Here is a 21,006-nt window from a genome sequence, read left to right on the forward strand (position 1 = left end):
AGACGGGCCGTCACATGTGCCTTCCGGAGCAGGGGGACCTTGCGGGCACTGCAGGATTGCAATCCGTTATGTCGTAATGTGTTACCAATGGTTTTCGTGGTGACAGTGGTCCCAGCTGCCTTGAGATCATTGACAAGTTCCCCCCTTGTAGTTGTAGGCTGATTTCTAACCTTCCTCATGATCAAGGATACCCCACGAGGTGAGATTTTGCGTGGAGCCCCAGATCTTTGTCGATTGACAGTCATTTTGTACTTCTTCCATTTTCTTACTATGGCACCAACAGTTGTCTCCTTCTCGCCCAGCGTCTTACTGATGGTTTTGTAGCCCATTCCAGCCTTGTGCAGGTGTATGATCTTGTCCCTGACATCCTTAGACAGCTCCTTGCTCTTGGCCATTTTGTAGAGGTTAGAGTCTGACTGATTCACTGAGTCTGTGGACAGGTGTCTTTCATACAGGTGACCATTGCCGACAGCTGTCTGTCATGCAGGTAACGAGTTGATTTGGAGCATCTACCTGGTCTGTAGGGGCCAGATCTCTTACTGGTTGGTGGGGGATCAAATACTTATTTCCCTCTGCAGAATGCAAATAAATTCATATACTTTCCACAATGTGATTTTCCGGATTTAATTTGTGATGTGCTATCTCTCACTGTTACCAATAACCTACCCTTCAATTATGGGCTGCTCATGTCTTTGTCAGTGGGCAAACTTACAAAATCAGCAAGGGATCAAATACTTATTTCCCCCACTGTACGTGGCCATGTCAGGTAGGTGACTTTTTTTTTTTAACCAGCAAATGACCTAATATTATTAAATACATTTTACCATGCTGCTTTGTTTTCTTGATATTTTTTTTATTTTTTACTCTATCTTCTGACTAAAAGAGGAAGCGCAACAGATTTGCTACACATTAATACACTGACTCCATGGGGCTCTATTTTCAAATGTGAACAAAACAAATACTTAATCATCTGAGTTACACAGTTGTCATTTTGATATATAGATTTCTATTTTCAAACAGATACATACAGTGCTACATTTTTTCACTTAGTAAGAAACAAAAACAAAAAAAAGATTGAAGTCGGTGAACAGCTGAGCCAAGTGCTTGATCACCACATACTTTGGGGGTGAGGAAGCATGAGGAAATACGTCCACAAATATTTTGGTACTTAATTGGTTCCTCCCCCTCTCTGCCAATGTGACCTCCCTACCCCCCCCCCCCCCTCAAGCTAAGCAGGAGAACTGCATCTATAATTCCCATTTGAAAATTGATTATTAATTGATTGGCACAGGTTCAATAGAGAAATGTTTGAAAACAGAGAAATAGATGACTGTACCTACCTGCTTAGAAAGGACATTGCTTGCAAAACTGAGAAACAGCACATATTGAATAAAATTCCTCTGTGCTACAGCCAGTGATTGGCTACTGCTGCTTGCCCTGAAACAACACTTTCATGCATAAAGTCACAGGTAAAGGGTTTAAATTATCACCAATGCCTTGAGGGGAATTCTTTCTGAAATGGAATGCAGCATAATTTAGGAGACAGAGATTAAACAGGGCAATAAAACACAGGATATGTCAAGGAAAATGGAAATCCATTTTAGATGCTACATAAACTATGTCAAATAGAAAGACCTGCCTATTAAGGAGAACAATGTATCTTTATAGTATAAATCAGAACAGAGCCATTCACCAATTTAATGGTTCAGTTCACTAGTCCTGATGTATTCTTGAGTGCATAATATGCAAAGTGAAATATCACAATTCAAGTAGGGGAGCAAAGAGTGCCTCCATTCTTATTCCTCTGTTTGATTTATAATATATTAATGGTACTACATTAAGCACTAACACTTTCAAGAGTTGTATATCTGAAATCTGGGTTCTTCAATTCTGGTCCTTCAAAACAAAAAAACTAGGACTGATTTTCAGGACGTCCACATCAGATCTTCATCATATATGTGTGTATGTATATATAAATACCAGCAAGGAAGAGAGCAAATCTGTAAACTACCAGAGACCCAGTGTCTAATTCTTCTGCTAATTATTTTTCACATTTTTGCAACTAGGATTTTCTGTGCTTATTTTAAATGTTAAAGAAGGCATTGATAAACACTGCTAAACCTTTTGCTAGTTGCAAAAAGGTGGATAGATAGCAGAATAGTAACTGAGTCTTTTAGGTTACAATTTCCTCCCAATTATTATCTATATCCTCTACCTTTTTGGTAAACATCTGAGATGTGTAGTGGGTTGGGGGGGGGGGGGCTCAGCAGACAAGATAAGGGAGCAATGGTGAGATGTGTACCTGGCAGCATTTTATGGAGTCCACTGCAGTGCCCCCCCTAGGGTGTCAGGGGGACCAGTCTACTAAAAATGCTGGCTCCTACATCCCAATGGCTTGATTTTGTGCGTTTTGCACTTGGACATTTGTTTTTCGAAAATGGACCAAAAATCAAAACGTCCAAATCACAAAACCTTGTCCTAAACAGTATTTTTGAAAAAAAAAAAAAAAAAGATAAGACACTTTTCTTTTTTGAAAATGACCTTTCATATTCAGAGTTTGGACGTTTTTTTGCAAAACGTCCAAAGTCGGACTTAGACGTCATATTGAAAATGCCCCTCCACGTATCAAACATTCATAAAATAGCAGGAAGGATGAGCATAGGAGTGGCCTAGTGGTTAGGATGGTGGACTTTGGTCCTGAGGAGCTGGGTTCAATTCCCACTTCAGGCACAGGCAGCTCCTTGTGACTCTGGGCAAGTCACTTAACCCTCCATTGCCACATTGAGCCTGCCATGAGCGGAAAAGCGTAGGGTACAAATGTAACAAAAAAAATACTCTGCTAGTTTCAACTCATTGACACCTCATCGTCACATGCTATTCTTCATTTACATTTTATGTAGTTCTTTTCTTTTAAATTGATTTTATTGTATACCATTCTGATTTTCTCCTGAAGATTGGTATGTCAAACCCTAAATAAATAGTCAGACATGTAACTTGTTACTTGCATACACTGGTGTTTTTTTTTAACATATTTAATGTGCACAATAAGGCCTTTTTCCATATCTTGTTATTTTTAGCATGCGGCTTAACATACACACAAAGGGTTATTGCATAGGGCCTTATACATCTAATATTTAAAAGGTTTTGTATTGTTTTCCACATAGAAAGAGAAGGCTATGGCTTGGAAGGAAAGAATGAATCGGACGTGTAGCCAGAATATATAATCCAAAGTTACATTTCTCAGTAGGCCAACTGTATTTAAACTCAAGACAGCAGGAACTGAAATAGCAAAAGCTATTTGTTTTGAGTGAATAAAGTCATATACTGATTGCTTGAGTAGGCATTGTACTGTTTCAATATGTCTGTAGTTCCTCTGAGAACTAGAGACTGATAGCAGAGGAGTGAGAAAGACAGCTATTCAGGGAAGACTAAAGATTTCAGATCTCTATATGGTATTTGTGCAATTTTCTTGTATTCTGCACTAAAGACAACTGAGAGGCTCCATAACCAAATTATTTTAAAAAATATTGGAATTTTTTTTTATTCAATAGAGCATTCAAGTTGAGATCACAGAGCACTCAAATTGGTGCCATATGAAATGCATTGGGCAAATGTCTTAGTATGATTCAACCAACCTGCCTCTCTTCAATGCATAGCCAAACAAATGTTGTTTCCTGTTTCTATTTAACACTTAATTGTGAATAGTAACAGATAGAAAACACAAGCTGCCTGATATTTAAAACCATTTAACCGACGAGGCATGGTTCCTGGCCAGTTAAATAGCACTTATCCAACTATCCGGAAATATTCAGCGGGAGATAACCGGTAATCTCTCGCTGAATATTTCCAGTTAGCACTTAGAGGATAGTTGGTTATATTGTGTGATACAACCGGCTATCTGCTGATATTCAGCGCATCGCCAGCTAAATTTCACCAAAATAGCTGGAATATCTTTGGCCAGTTTAAACTTAACTGGCCAATGCTGAATACCGGTTAAAATTAAACAGGCCAAAAAACACACAATGCTGGTCACCGGAAACGGCCAAGAACTGAATATCCAGGCTCAACGCCAATCGCAAGAGGCAACTTGGATGCCAACCGTGGGAGGCAACCCGGCAACCTCTAGTGGTCTGAATATCGGCCCCAAGGAACTCATTTTCAAAAGTTCTAGATACTAGATTTAGGCACAAACTCACTCTGCCGCTAGAGCAGGGCCTCTTTTACCACAGCTTAGTAAAAGGGGCACTAAGAGATTTAGGTACACTCTGGCTGATATTCAGCCTGCGGAAGGCACGCCAGCTAAGTGCCATGATAGGCAGCGAGCCTGGAAATTCAATGCCGGGCCATTTCCAGTGACCGGCATTGAATATCCATTTTTTATCATCCAGTTTAAACGTAACCGGACAAGTTAATATTCAGCACTGGCAGGTTAAGTCAAAGTTAGGACTGATATTTAGGTGGTCCTATTTGACTGCAAAACGTAGCCGGCAAAGCACTGAATATTCGAGGCTAGCCAGTTATATCTTACAATACAGCTGATTAGCTGCTATGCCCTAAGTGCTAATATTCAGCATAGATAACCAGCTGAATATTAACGCTTAGCCGGTGAAGTGTTATTTAACTGGCCAGTTCCCACCCCCAGCACATACCAGTGTTTACCCAGCAGTAATTGGGCAGTACTGTACAAAGCCCTTTTACTTCCAGGTTAGCGTGGGAGTCCTTACCGCCACCTGAATGGATGATGTTTAATGCTCCCATCCAAAATGGTCGCATGGCAAGTGCTTCACTTGCTGCACAGCCATTTCTTTTTTAAAAAGCCCAGCCTTTTACCCACTGTAGTAAAAAAGGGCCTCATCGCATGTCAAAAACATGCGCTGATGCTATCACAGGCCCCATTTTGCCGCATTTTAGTAAAAGGGCCCCTTTATGATTTAAACTGTAACAGGCATGTTGTGAAACTGATGGAGATTTTCCAAAATAGTTTCTAAACCTCAGATATGAAAATCCCCCATTACATAGCCAAGTATTAAATTGTACACTTCAGCATCATATCTATGATGCTGAAATGTCTTTTGAGGAATTTATTCTGAGTGCATTAACCATTGAGGACATTGTCTTTATTAAAAAGGCATAATAAAGTTGTATTTTTAGAATTTTTATAGGTACTCTGTTATATAATACCCCCTTATTAAAAATGGCAGATCATCTTCTGTATTAAAAAAAAATCTTTATAGAATAATTTTCATACTTCTTGCATAGCTAGAAAGCCCTCCTACAAAGTTTAAAAGGTAGGTAAAAATGCAGGTCTAAAAATTGGATGCTAAGTGGCATGGGGGGCATAATCGAACGGGGACACCCATCTCTAAGGGCGCCCATCTGTAAGGACGGCCTGGCGAAGGGGTGGGGAAACCCGTATTATCAAAACAAGATGGGTGTCCATCTTTCGTTTCGATAATACGGTCGGGGACGGCCAAATCTTAGGTTGACCTAAGAGATGGTCAACCTAAATGTTGAGGTCACTGGCCTTAGAGATGGCCGGCCTCAGTTTTCACCGATAATGGAAACTGAGAATGACCATCTCAAAAATGACCAAATCCAAGTCGTGGGAGGAGCCAGCATTTGTAGTGCACTGGTCCCCTCTCACATGCCAGGACTGGGCAAATGTCTTAGTATGATTCAACCAACGTGCCTCTCTTCAATGCATAGCCGGGCACCCTAGGGGGCACTGCAGTAGACTTCACAAATTGCTCCAAGGTGCATAGCTCCCTTGCCTTGGGTGCTGAGCCCGCCAAAACCCGCTATCCACAACTGCACAACACTACCATAGCCCTTAAAGGGTAACGGGGGCACCTAGATGTGGGTACAGTGGGTTTCAGGTGGGTTTTGGAGGGCTCCCATTTACCACCACAAGTGTAACAGGTGGGGTGGGATGGGCCTGGGTCCGCCTGCCTGAAGTGCACTGCAGTACCCACTAAAAACTGCTCCAGTGACCTGCATACTGCTGTGATGGTGCTGGGTATGACATTTGAGGCTGGCATAGAGGCTGGAAAAAATGTTTTTTAATTTGTTTTTTTTGGGTGGGAGGGGGTTTTTGACCACTGGGGGAGTAAGGGGAGGTGATCCCTGATTCCCTCTGGTGGTCATCTGGACAGTTTGGGCATCTTTTCGAGGCTTGGTCGTGAACAAAAAGGGACCAAGTAAAGTCGGCCAAATGCTCGTCGGGGACACCCTTCTTTTTTCCATTATCGGCCGAGGATGCCCATCTCTTAACACGCCCCGTCCCACCTTTGGTACACTGCCAACACGCCCCTTGAACTTTAGTCGATCCCGCAATGGAAAGCAGTTGAGGAACGACCAAGTCGGCTTTCGATTATGCCGATTTGGCCGACCTTGAGAGAAGGACGCCCATCTCCCGATTTGTGTTGAAAGATGGGCGCCCTTCTCGTTCAAAAATGAGCTGGATAGTTATCAACATGTGCTACCATGGGGTTAGCAAAAAAATGGCATATCTTAAAATGGTAGCCCACATTGATAAAAAATATATAGTGGAATTCGAAAAGGTTCAAAGAAAAATGACCAAAATGATAAAGGGGATGGAACTGCTCCCATATGAGGAAAGGCAAAGTGTTTACGACTCTTCAGTTTGGAAAAGAGACAGCTAAAGGGAGATATGATTGAGGTCTATAAAATCCTGACTGGTGTAGAACGAGTAGAAGTGAATCAATTTTTTACTCTTTCAAAATGTACAAAGACCAGGGGACACTCAATGAAATTACATGGAAATAGTTTTAAAACAAATAGGAGGAAACATTTTTGTTCAATCAAAGAATAATTGAGCTCTGGAGCTCATTGCCAGAGGATGTGGTAACAGCAGTTAGTGTCTGGGTTAAAAAAAAAGGTTTGGATAAGTTCCTGGAGGAAATGTCCATAGTCTGTTATTGAGGCAGACGCGAGGAAGCCACTGGTAGCATGGAATGTTGCTACTATTTGGTTTTCTGCAAGGTACTTGTGACCTTGATTGGCCACTGGGTTAGATGGACCATTGATCTGACCAAGTATGGCTATTCTTATCTTCTTATGTTTTTATTTTATCTGAGGTTTCTACTTCTCAACAAGCCACAGGACAAAAATATCCTATATTAAGTGGTTGCATTTAAAATCAAATGGAATTTCTCTCCAAATAGAAGCATTTAAATGTTTTTCTTAGAATGGTTTTATACATCATTTATAATCCAACCACTTTTTTCTTTCAGGATAAATATCCTTCCAGATGGGAGTTTGAGAATCTTAAATGCTTCTAAATCAGATGAGGGAAGATACATATGTCAAGGAGAGAATGCATTTGGTTCAGCAGAAATTGTAACTTCAATATTTGTCACAGGTATTGTACAGAAAAACAAAATCCATAATCCTCTAGAATATTAAGTGTAAAAAATAAAAGCATTGATATATCTACAATAGAAATATAGTGGTCGATATTCAGCCAGTGATGCTCAGTGTTTTGTTGACCGCTGCTGGTGTTATGCTAAGAAATTCAATGCCAGGCCATATCTGGGCTTTGGCATGGAGGGGGCCCTTTTACAAAGCGGTAGTAAACACAACGCGGGTTTACCACATGCTATCCCAGAACTAGCTCCGGCCAAACATGGCCGCCGGTGGTAGTTCCGGCTCAAATGCACGCCATTTCTGGTGCTCTGGGAAAAATCTTTTGTAGTGCAGCCCTAACCTGACAGTAATCAGGCATCACCACTTGTGGCTCGGTTACTGCCAGGTTACTACGGTAGCCCTTACCGCCTCCTCAATAGGTGGTGGTAAGTGCTCCCTGCTGCATGGCCAAATGGTAACAATTAGGTTACCGCATGGCCATTCTTTTAGGGGAGGGGTATATTACCCACTGTGGAATAAAGGGTGCGTGGGAAAAACAGCCTCTGCCAATACCACAGGGCCCTTTTCCCTGCAGCTTAATAAAAGGACCCCTGAATTTTTCAAGTTTTTGGAGTGGGCTAAAACTTAGCCAGTTAAGTGCAATATTCAGCACTAGGGGCCCTTTTGCTAAGGTGCGCTGAAAAACGGCCTGTGCTGGTTTAGAAGCATGTATTGGATGCACGCAGGCTTTTATTTGCTGAAAATGGACATGCAGCAAAATAAAAATCAGTGTGCATCCATTTTGGGCCTGAGACCTTAATACCACCCATTGACTTAGCGGTAAGATCTCATGCGTTAACCGGATAGTAATTGTCAGCATGCCGATTACTGCTCGGTTAGCACCACGCAGTAGAAAATAGTGATTGTTTTCTGCTGCGCATTTCGGATGCACGTAGAAATTAGAATTACTGCTCAGGGCATACGGTAACCAAGCAGTAGTTCTAATTTGATACACATTGTATGCGCGTAGGCACCTACATATCTTAATTAAAGGGCCCCTTAACCAGCTATAGGGCACAAAATAAGGATATCACTGACTTTTCTGCAGTCCTATTTATGCATAAATTGGCTGGTTAAGTGCTGCTGAATATGACCAGTTAGCCCCGAACAAGCGTTTAACCAGCCTGAAGCCAATTTTAGCCAGTTAAATCATTACATTACATTATTATAGTCTTTTATCCCACAAAACCCATCATATTCAATACGATTAACAATAACTAAACTGAAGCATACGTCAAAGATTTACAACGCAATAACGTCCCTAATCAAAACATCAAAATAGCATATCATTAATCAGAAACTATGAGTGTTTTTTAAAGAAATGTCTTTAACAGCCTTCTGATCTCATAATAATTATTTGTTTATCTAAGGAAAAGAGGAAGAAAATTACAGCATAATGCTGTCTGATATGAAAGAGAAGCTTGAAATATTGATGGAACTGAGGGAAAACTTTTAAAATATTGATTTCTGGTAGATCTAAAAATTCTTCTTCTATGCAGATGATATTCTTCTGATCTTCCCGGTTATTCCTCATAACTCAAATCTTTCTCCTTTACAATCTTGCCTAACTGCATTATCTTCTTGGTTTTGGACTCATAAAATGGTTCTGAATCCAGGAAAAACCACAGCTTGTTGGATCTCAGGATTACTATCTCCTCAAAAAAATACCTCTTTCTGTTTTTGCTGTCACTATTACACCTACTCCATCTTTTCGGTATCTAGGTATGATAATTGATATTAAACTCTCTTTCAACCTCCAAGTCTGCAATGTTATTAAAAAGGGTTTCTACTGGCTGCGTCATCTTCAAGCCATTAGACATTTCTTAATTTTGATTCACGTCACACTTTAGTTCATGCCTTTATCGCATCGCTTCTAAATTATTGTAACTTCAATTCTTCTCTGTAGGTTGCAAACTTTACTAAATACTGCAGCCTGTTTTTTTTTTTTTAAGCTCAGAAATTTGATCATACCACGCCTCTTTTCCACCAATTACACTGGCTTCCATTCTGGTACAGATGGTAATATTCTCTGTCTAACCCATAAAGTACTACACTACGGTGGTCCTGCCTACCTTGCCTCAGTTATAACACCTTACACTCCCTCCCGTGCCCTTCGTTTCCTGGATTCCAACTGGTTGGTTCTCCCCTCTACAAGGTTAGGGCATTACGAATCCACTTGTTCCTCTGCTTTCTATTTCCTGGCACCCTCACTTTGGAACTCACTTCCTCCTTGTATTCGCTCTTAGTTATCCTTTACAAAATTCAAGACTTAAGACCCACTTCTTTGACAGGGCTTTTAAGCCCACATCATAATAGCCCAGGGTTTTTATGGTGGTCTATATGTCCCAGCAACTTAATTGCACATGTCTAATCTTTTAGCCCCTTTTTAATATGTATGATTGACTACTTACTGATTGGTCTTTTCTTTCCTATTTTAATTTTGGCATTCTTTTCGACCTTTCAAAACTTGTAATGTTTTTTTTTTTTAATTGTTAGCCGCCATGGCCTATATCTAGAAATGGCGGAATATCAAAACTTTTTAATAAACATAAATATAAACCAATGTAAACATAATAGAAGAGGGGTAATATGGTCATGTTTATCAGCTGCAAAAAATTGCCCTCACTGCAGCATTTTGTACCCATTGCAATTTGATCTTCAACACCTTAGAATAACCGATGTATATGGAATTATAATAATCTAATTGTGAGAGTACCAAAGTCTGTACTAGCAGTCTAAATACTGCTAAAATAAAGAACTTATGATTAGCTATTAAGGGCCCTTTTACTAAGCTGCAGTAAAAAGTGGCCTGTGTTAGTCTGGATGCATGAAATTAGCATGAGCTGGGTGATTTATTACCACCGCGAGTAAAAAGGCCTTTTTTAATGAGGTGGTAAATGAATGTGCACTAATATTAAAAGTAGTGTACAACATTTTACTGCCTAAGCCCTTAATGCCACCTATTTAGCTGCCAGGAAGGGCTCATGAGCTACTTCTGTGACAATCAGACAGTGCATTTTAATGTGGCCACACTGCGCAATACCACCAGGAATGCCCCCTGTGGTAGAAAAAAGAAAATTATTTTCTAGCGCAGGAAACAGTGGGGTCCTTTTACTAAGCTGCGGGGAAAATGGCCCTGTGGTAGTGATGGGGGCCATTTTTCCAGTGCACCAGGGCCCTTTTTACCACAGCAGGTAAAACACCCTCAAAAAATGGTCACACAGTAAGATAGCCCTTACTGTGTGGCCATGCAGTGGGAAGCTTTTACCGCCACCCATTGAGGTGGCGGTAAGGGCTCCCACGGTAACCCGGCAGTAACCAGGCAGTGCGCATTTTGTGATTTGGCTGTTTTATTTTTTGGTCCATTTTCAAACAAAAAACGTCCAAATGCAAAACATCCAAAATAGAGTTGGTGTGGCTTAATGGTTAGTGCAATGGGTTTTGATCCTGGCAACATGGGTTCAATTTCCACTGCAGCAGCTTGTGATACTGGACAAGTCAAGTGCACCAGGCCCATTTTTGGATATGACTTCTAAGTCTGAACTTGGACGTTTTTGTAAAACGTCCAAAATCAAAACAGGAAATTAGGTCATTTGATGGAAAAAAAAAAGTCTGTATTTTCCTTTTGAAAATGCTGTTTGGAAAAACATTTTGTGATTTGGATGTTTCATTTTTTGGTCCATTTTCAAACAAAAAACATCCAAATGCAAAACTTACAAAGTACACAAGAAAATCCACAATAGAGTGAAACCATTCACATGTTCTAAGTGTGGTAAAAGCTTTGGTTGTAATGTAAATCTGAAATTGCATCAGAGTCCACAAAGGAGAGAAACCATTTGAATGTATACAGTGTGGTAAAAGCTTTGGTCAGAAGGTAAACCTCACAATGCACCAGAGAATACACACAGGAGTGAACTCATTTACATGTCCTGAGTGTGGTAAAAGCTTTGGTTTGAAAGAAAGCCTTGCACGGCATCAAAGAATCCACACAGGGATGAAACCATTTACATGCACTGAGGAGGTAAATGATTCAGTTGCACTGGGACAGATAATTAGAGAATGTACACTCTTGCTATGAAGTATGGAAAAATAGCACTCTGATATTTAGATATATGTAATGATACCTCCTTTTTAGCTATAGATCTGAATTCAAAGACCAAATCTACTGATAAACAATAGACACAAGACTCAGATGTTATAAAAAAAATAGAAAGTTTGGCATCAGGTAGAATAGTGGAAAAGTGGCATCCCAGGAAAGCAATAGGGAGTCCTTAGGGGCACTGAAGTGGACCTTATAAAATGCTCCCAGGTACACATCTCACCATTGCTCCCTTACCTTGAAATTTAGATGCGCTTGTGACTGACTTCAGAGAAAAACGTCTAAAAAGTGGTTTAAAAAAATACTGATTTGGACATTTTTGTGAGAAAAATGTCCAAATGCAGACTTATGTCATTTTTTTTATGTTTTTCTCTTTTGAAAATGAGCCTGATGGTCAAACAATGGAAGAAAACACCAGCATTATGATATTCTCTGTTTTATTCTCCATCCCTTCCCTAATAATTCCTAACATTCTATTTACTTTCTTGGCTACCACTGCACACTGAGCAGTGATGTATCATCAACAATGGCACTTAGATCCTTTTCCTGGATGGTTAACCCTAACATGGAATCTAGTAGCTATAGTTTGGGTTATTCCTCTCTATATTCATTCTGAAAATGGCTGCCGTGAGCTCTCACAGCAGTCTCACAGTACTACCACAATATCATAAGGCTGCAGGGAGAGGTCTCAGCACCATATTGAGAAAGCCATCACTAGGTTTACTCCTCCCATCACCCCAGCTAGACCACCAGGGATTATTGGTAAGCCCAGGGGGGCCTACCAAGATGGGTGTCATTGTGGGAAGGGTTGGGATGGAGGTACAGGCTGGGGAGAGGGAAAAGGAAGGAGGGGGCCATTTCATAGGGGCCCAATGTGAGATCGGGAGGCCTTAAAAAAGTGTTTTAAAAATTATGCACACCTCAACCAATTTTATCTTAAATGAGTCCTGGTTGAATATCAGACGAGACCTACATAAGATCCAGGGCTAATTTTGCCAGCAAAGGTCAGTAATTTAAAAAACACTACCCGCCACCAGCTGAATGTCAGCCAGATTATATAGAAAAACATGACATTTCATCTTCACATTGCACTCTTCCTGCGGTGTCTCCCAGGGGTGTCCACTTTCTCCTGTACTGTTTAATATATACTCGAGGTTACTGGGCTCCCCTCTATTTCGGATAGAATTATCACATGTATTTCTCAGTCACTCCATAAAATTAGGAATTACATTGAATTAGTTAAGCACTGGGCTAGAGACATTTCTTGACGTTTATTAAATTAAAAACCTAATGGCGGGGGCCATTTTGCCATATGCTGTGGCCCTTTTTACTGCAGCGGGTAAAAAGGCCAAAAAATGGCATGGCATGCGGTAAGATTTCTTTGGTTTAGCAATTTAGCAGCTATTCCACCACAGAGTGTCACCTTAAACTCAGGGGAATCCCTTCCAATTGAGAAATTATCCAGATATGATACCCGATTCATATGCTCAAAAATGGGCACCAGAAAAGATCGGCGATTCTATAAAGTGTGCCCTTTCTAGAATTGTGCTTAATGCGATTCCCGCGGCTAAATTTTAAGCACCAGACTTATGCCTGCTGAAACCAGATGTAAATGCTGGCGCACAAGTTTGGTGCACTGAGCCAGTATTCTATAACCATATGTGCGACTTTTTGGAATGCCCCAGACATGCTCATGGCCGTGCCCTTTTTGAGATATGCACTTTAGAGGTCTTTTATTAAGCCACAGTAGCATTTTTAGCACATGGTAGAAATCAGCTGGCAGTAAACACCGAGACGTCTCGGCATTTACTGTCAGCTGATTTATACAGCGAGCTAAAAATGCTATTGCGGCTTAGTAAAAGACCTCCTATGAGAATTAGACACACTGCCTAACCTTACTGAGTCATTCAGTGATAGATGGTGGGGAAGAACGTCTCCATGTCCTGGCTATATAACAGATCTAGCAGCTAACAATAGACCATTTATCATTCATCTATATACAGATGGCAAAATAATTTGAATGTTAATGCCCAGTAACATAAGGCTCAAATTAAATGGTACAGGGACTGAGGGGCCCTTTTATTAAATCTTGTAAGGCTCTACGCGTGCCCAACGTGTTGCCAAAATGGAGTTACCGCCCGGCTACCGCATGGCTCTTGAGGTAATTTCATTTTTGACATGTGTCCGATACGCACAGCCAAATTTTTTTTCTATTTTTGGACACGCATATCGTACGTGTGCCAAGTGGCATTTGGCATGCGTAGGTCATTACTGCCCGGTTACTGCGTGAGACTTTACCGCTAGGTCAATGGCTAGCGGTAAGGTCGCATACCCAAAATGGATGCGCGCCAATTTTGATTTTGCCGCACGTCCATTTTCAGCCAAAATTTGTGAAAGGCCTTTTTTATAAGTGCGCTAAAAATGGATTGGTGCGCACCCAAAATCCGCGCTTGCACTACTGCAAGCCATTTTTCAGTGCACCTTTGTAAAAGGACCTCTGAATTTGCTTCCAAACATTTTGAATAGAAGGACATTCCCATCAAAGATCTAAAAAAAGATCCAACTTGTCCACAGTTCCTCCAGCACAGGTCAGAATCTTCTAAGCCCTAATGATTAAAGATGTTTAAGGATGATATAATCCATAAATGAAAGATGCACCTGTGCAATTAACAAGGCAGTGGAGATCGAGCATTTAAACAAAGACTTCCATAAAGCGATCCATAAAGTTTCCCTGTCTAATGATCCTTGATCTCTCTGCTATTTATCTTCATTAAAAGCGTGAGGTCAATGGGGACAATAAATATAATGAGTCATATAATTTTGAAATTGACCCCTTTTGAAATTGACTCACCCCCAAATATTTATTTTCAAAGGGTAATGCAGCTCAACTGAATCCTTCCAAATGGAGAGGTTGCAAAGAAAAACGTTGCAACTGAAAATATCTATACAGACTAAGGGACAATTATATTTCTCTGACAGAAAACTCCATTCCTGACAACTATGACCATTTAGTTATTTATTTATATTTGTTCTAAATAAAAGTGTGGAGATATCCCTGCTATTTTGCAAGCTTAGGATTTCTATTACAAAGCTGTGCTACTAAACAGCAACATGCTAAATATGAAGAAGCCCATTCTTATCCCATGGGCTTCTTCACATTCAGGGGCCCTTTTACTAAGCCCAATGTATGCCAAAATAGAGTTACCACCTGGCTACTGCATGGCTCTTGCAGTAATGGCCAAAACATTTATTTTCAGACGCACACCGTGGCATTTGACGCACATAAGACTTGCCTACTAGGAATGCAAAAAGATCATCATGAACATTCCTCAATCTACACTACCCCAGTTGTAAAGGACTAAAATATAAATCCACATATGCATCCAGCTTCTCCTACGTAAGCACGCAAATATGGAACGCATTCCCGAAGGCCATAAAATCAACACAAGACCTAACAATCTTCCGTAGACTACTGAAAATGGACCTGTTCAAGAAGGCTTACCATAACGTTCCATCCTATACACAAAATAACTAGACCTTATACGAACTAGACAAAACCGAACTCTTACCGCTTGACTGTTTAACCTCATTGCTATTAAAGAAAGCTACATAATACACACTAACAATCTATTTCCTAATGTGGAAATGACATCTCTATAGTTGACGACCTAACTTATGTTATAACTCACTTTATCACTTAGAAACCTCTATGCAATGCCATAATGCAGTCCTCTGTACCATGTATGTATGCACTTTAATGCAAAATCATTTGTATGCAATACCACAATGTACTCTTCTTTACCATATATGTATGCACCTAAATGTAATACCATGTGAAATCCTGTACTCGGAAATGGCGATCACCATCAAGGCATAATGTAAGCCACATTGAGCCTGCAAATAGGTGGGAAAATGTGGGATACAAATGCTACAAATAAATTACTGCCCGGTTACCGTGTGAGACTTTACCACTAGGTCAATGGCTGGTGGTAAGGTCACAGACCCAAAATGGACACATGGCAATTTTGATTTTGCCGCACATCCATTTTTGGCAAAAGATTTTTTAGAAGGCTTTTTTTACAGGTGTGCTGAAAAATGGATCGGTGTGCACCCAAAACCCATACCTACAGTACCATAATTAGTGCACCCCTCAGTTCACTGCTAATGCTAGTACAGCTTTGTAAAAGGAGCCCTTGATTTCCAGTAAAAATAAAAGGATGTTGTCTCAGTACACCCTGCCTATTTTGTATCTCTGAGAAAATTAGTGCACCCAGAGGAGTTGAGAGAGCCCAATAGTTCACAGATTATTATAATTTACTAGACCGCTCTAGCTGCCCAAGGCAGAGCAGAACGGTGTACATACTAAAAACTGGAAGAGAAGAAGGAACTCCATTTCCAGTTAGGAAAGCTTTAACAGGCATGACCAAGAGAGAGAGTGAAAAAAAAAGAACAGGTAAAGAAGCGGGAAAGTCACCAGGGAATTCCAAAACTGCTGATCAATCTGATCCTCCAAATACCTGATTAAATACCCAGGATTTTAATTTTAAAATTTTTGAAGGATGACTCGGAGCGGAGAGGAAAGGGGAGAGTATTGCAGCTAAAAGGGGCAAGGAAATACACTTCTAACCTAACCCAGTGGATTTCAAACTTTGTATAACTCCAAAAGAGCAAAGATCTCAATACAGCATACCAATAATAATATTTGAAATTCAGGAAACTCAAACCTCCTTTCCGCTTTAGGCACCATCAAAGTTTCATAACTTATTTTTGTTTTGTTTTTCCTTCTCCATATGAATTTAATTATATGTTTCTGTAATTCAAAAAAGAAATAAGCTGGAATCCTAGCTGAGTAAACAAAAACAATAATCAAGGAAGAACCAGAAATTTAATAGTACTAATTATTCCTAGACAAGAAATATTTTTATCTGCATAAATGTTTTTTGATTTTTTGAAAGGAGGGACCCATAATTTAGATAAAATAAATTATTTAAATTATATAATCTTTGAACCCCCAAATATTTAAACTGTGAAATCAAGCTTTAAACCCTATATGTCTAGAGAGATTGGAGCTGTATATCCTGACATTGAACCAAACTGTTCAATCCTGTGCATTATAGAAGGAAGAGATTCTCTAAAATCAGTTATGCATCATCTGCATATAAGGAAGCTGAATATTCATTTTTATTAACCAGTATTCCATGAATATTTATATACTGCCTTACTGCAACAGCTAATAGTTCAATGGCAGTTGTGAAGAGGAGAGGTGAAAATGGGCACCCATGTCTCGTGCCATCCATTTACCATAACTGAAGCTTTAGGAGATGTATATATAGCCTAATGTATTCAAACAAATTTTCCCTGAAAACCAAATTTTTCCAAGGCCACTAATAAAAAAAAACTACTCAATTTTATTAAAGGCCTTTTCAGCATCTAAAGATATTGCCACAGAACATCTGTAATTTGTACATAATGCATCAAGTTATTCAATCTACTGACATTTGTCAGAGTCATATCTACCTCTTATGAAGCCAGTCTGATCAGGATGCATTAGAAGGGGAATATACTTTTCTATTCACATACACAAGACTTGCAAGTATTTTATACTCCTTTGCTTCTCAACAGTCAGATAACAGGGTCACAGGTTCCTTTCAGACAAGCATGCCTACACATGTTTCCAATTGCAGTCCAAGTCTGCAGCAGTCTTTGCTCTGTTCATACTTGCAGACGTTTGCCTTTAGATCAACCATAGTCAAGGTTTCTGTATTGGAACATTGTGCCCTGCAGGGTTAGTGATCTGAGTCTAATAAGTATAGCATAGCAACCTCTGTAATACACTTACTATTTGTGGCAGGAGCGCTTACCATCTACACTATGAAAAGTGCACTTTTTTCAAAAGAGTGCATGCCCTTTTGGAAAGAACATATAATCTTAATGGTATTGCTTCCATAATGAAAACATAGGGAGAAAGCTTCCTGAACAAAACAAAAATTCCAGTAAACAACACAAATTGCTAACATCTACTGAGACATTGTGATCTACTCTGCACCCTCTGAATCTCATCAGAATCTCAACAAAGAGCCCCAATCCACCCAGGAGGCTCTACTGGACCTTCCCTGCTACTGCACACAACAAACCAATCAGAAGGTGCACCAAGTAGTGTTGTCACCTCCTGCTCCACTTTGAATTGCTAACATCTTCTGAGGTATCACGCCGAAGGGGCATGCCAAAGGGGCACACCCTGCCCCTTTACGAGCCCCTTCATGAACAACTAGTGATGTCACTTTAATGGTCTATGATTTACTAAACAACAAAAGTGGAGAAATGTCAGTCCATCATTTTTTTACCATTTGGACATACACAAATGTCAGTAAGTTAATACTTGTCAATTCATCTATATATAATTAGACTATCTTTATTTGGTTTTATGATCTGACCATCTGTTTCTTCACCCTAGTTCAGGTCACTTAATAATTTAGTAATTTATTACAGATAACAATTCCTATAGTTCCTGATATCAAAACTGTGTTAGTGAAAGGTAGCCTGATTATTATTTTTTTTTTTTGGGGGGGGGGCAGTACTTATTGACCTTTCATTACACTACAACTTCTCTTTTAATTGTCACTCATTCAATGTCTTTTTTTCAACTTTACTCCAATGATTTTTCATATGTAATAATATTCTTAATAACTACTGTATTAGCACCTTTTATATAATTTCTGCACATTAGAACAACTACTGTACCTGTCTATGGTCTACAAGAATAATTGTTAGAACTTCTAGCATAGAATTAGATACAGCATTGTTTCTTTACCTTCTTATTCTCTTAAATATACAATGTGTTTGTTAAAATTCTTGTTATACTGGTTACTCTACTTATTCATCTTGTCAAGAAACATAACTCATTTCACAAATGCTTTTGAATTAATTTATAATATCCCAGTGATATAAACCCCAAGGCTCAGTCCCTATTGGTTACCAACCAGATACCAAAACAATCCTTCCACCTCAGAATCTCAATATCAAGACCTATATGTTTCTAACACTACACTTCCTACCAAGCATTATAATAAAAAATACTCAAAAATCTCATACAGCAAACACCTGCTCACCAAAGTCCTACTATCAAAAAATGATTCCTACTTGCCTCTACCCATAGGCTACATTAATTCTTGCTCAGTTGTTAATAAACTAAAACCATTAAAGACTAGATAAATGAAGCTCAATTCAGTTTAGCCCTAATCTCTGAAACTTGGTCACATGCAAAAGATTATCTAATAATTCTAGATATCTGTCCACCTGGTTATTCCATCCTCCACTTCCCTAGAACCAAGAAGAGAGAAGGCTACTTAGCTATTATTTATAAATCATTTTTTTCAGGTAAAAATAATCACTGAATTATAATCCCCTAACCTAGAAGTTGTTGCTTGGTCTGTAAAAGACGACTCCCTATCTAAACCTATCTGCCTATTATTGTCATATTCACCTCCCAGAAGCTGAAACCTAGTGGAGGCAGAACTTACTGAATTTATCTCAAACACGTGCATCACATTCCATCAAAACATAATATTATTATGGTGGGTGATACCAGTTTACATCTTGAAAATGCTACTAACCCAAATGCCAAACAATTCCTTGATTTCCTTAATGAATGGCAAATCTCACTCTTCAACGGAATGTCTTCCCACTCAATTAGACATATTAGCAGCCAAATTTACAGACCCAACTAACTTTCTCATATCTGAACCACAATGGTCTCCAATACCTCGGTCTGATCACAGTAGTCTAAACTGGAAAGAAACTACTCACTCACCTAAACCTACCAACATATCATATACCTTCAAAACCTGAGGTAAAATTGACCCTTTAAAATTCAGGTCAAATGAACAAATTGGCTAACTAATCACATCTAATCCATCTACACATTTCATCCAACAATAAAATAACACTTGTAAAATTTCTGTAGATGAACTTGCACCATTTTCAAATAAATCCCGACCTAAAGAAAAGTTATCTCCATGGTTCAATGAAGATCTCCTACAAATGAAACATAAATTTAGGAGACAATAAAACTACTAAAAATACAAGAACATGACTATCAAAGCAAAAACCTAGTACTCAAAACTTATATGTGAAACCACAGTAAATCCAAGAAAACTCTACTCCTTAGTAAATAAGTTACTAAACACTCAACCTGTAATCACTACAAATGAACCTACTCCAACTGCTACATTCTTTGAGCAGAAAATAACTAAAATTAGACTAGAACTAAATAACTTCACACCACCATTAGACTACTTCCTTAATCTATACGATCCATCACCACTATGCTCCCAGACAAACAGAATCTGGTTTGCTTTTTATCCACTCATAGTTGATCATGTCAATCGCACTTTACATAAATATGCAAAATCACAAAGCCTACATGATGAATGCCCCAATTACCTCCTCAAATCAGCTCCTAATTCATCCATACAATATTTAATCTCATATCTAACTTTGGTGCTATCTCAAGGCTTATTCCCCTCTCAAAATGGTAATATTATCTTGACTCCCATACCGAAGCATACCCAAACTAGCATGCGCATAGTTATTAACTACAGACCAGTAGCTTCAATTCCTCTATTAGTGAAGGTGACGGAGGGACTAGTCACACAGCAACTAATAGACTATCTTCAACAACATTCCATTTTATATAACTCACAATCTGGCTTCAGACCCTCTCATAGCACTGAAACTGTTCTTACAACCCTCATAGCTAAATTCAGATGAGAACTAAGTATTGACCAGTGGCATAGCTACATGGGACCACAGGGGCCTGGGCCCCCCCAAAATTTGCTCTGGGCCCCTGGTTTGGCTAGCAGGGGTCCCCAACCCCGCCAGCTGAAGCCTTCATCTAGCTATGGTCTCTGGTGCCGCCGCATTGCCTACCCTGCTCTCTCTTCCCCTCACATCCAGCATGCTCCTTTTAGTGAAATTGAGCATGAGAACTCCCGTCAGCCAAGATTTACAGTGGCGGCAGTGGGTGGGGAGCAGCAGGGTGGTGAGGCTGTGGAGGGGAGGGCAGCCAGGTGGCGGAGGGGGAGCGGCAAGGTGGCGGAGAAGGGGTGGCAGCAGACCAAAATGTGCCCCTCCACCTTGGGATCTGGACCCCTCCCATGTTGAGGTCTGGCTACGCCCCTGATATTGAAAATAAAATTTTAATACTCCAATTTGATATCGCCAGTGCCTTTGATATTGTAGATTACAATATCCTTCTAAACATCCTTGATTATTATGGAATCTGTGGAGATGTACTAAAATGGTTCTCGGACTTCTTAAGGTCAAGATCATACCAAGTCAAACAATCAGGAACAATTTCATCAGTATGGTCTCCAGATTGTAGAGTACCCCAAGGCTCTCCTCTATCCCCCAACCTATTCAATATCATGATGATTCCTCTTCTAGGCAACTTACTAGAGAAAAAAAAGAAATACAATAAACCT

General features: G+C 39.7%; 1 protein-coding gene across 1 annotated transcript in view; it reads left to right on the forward strand.

The window, feature by feature from the left end:
* CNTN5 (contactin 5) overlaps positions 1-21,006 on the forward strand; it is a 699,531-nt gene that overhangs the window by 465,199 nt on the left and 213,326 nt on the right. Inside the window, exon 12 of the mRNA XM_030200224.1 lies at positions 7,254-7,381. Coding sequence (XP_030056084.1) covers positions 7,254-7,381 — 128 coding nt within the window. The remainder of the gene's footprint in view (positions 1-7,253; positions 7,382-21,006) is intronic.

The sequence above is a fragment of the Microcaecilia unicolor genome, chromosome 4, assembly GCF_901765095.1.
Source record: "Microcaecilia unicolor chromosome 4, aMicUni1.1, whole genome shotgun sequence".
Lineage (NCBI taxonomy): Eukaryota > Metazoa > Chordata > Amphibia > Gymnophiona > Siphonopidae > Microcaecilia > Microcaecilia unicolor.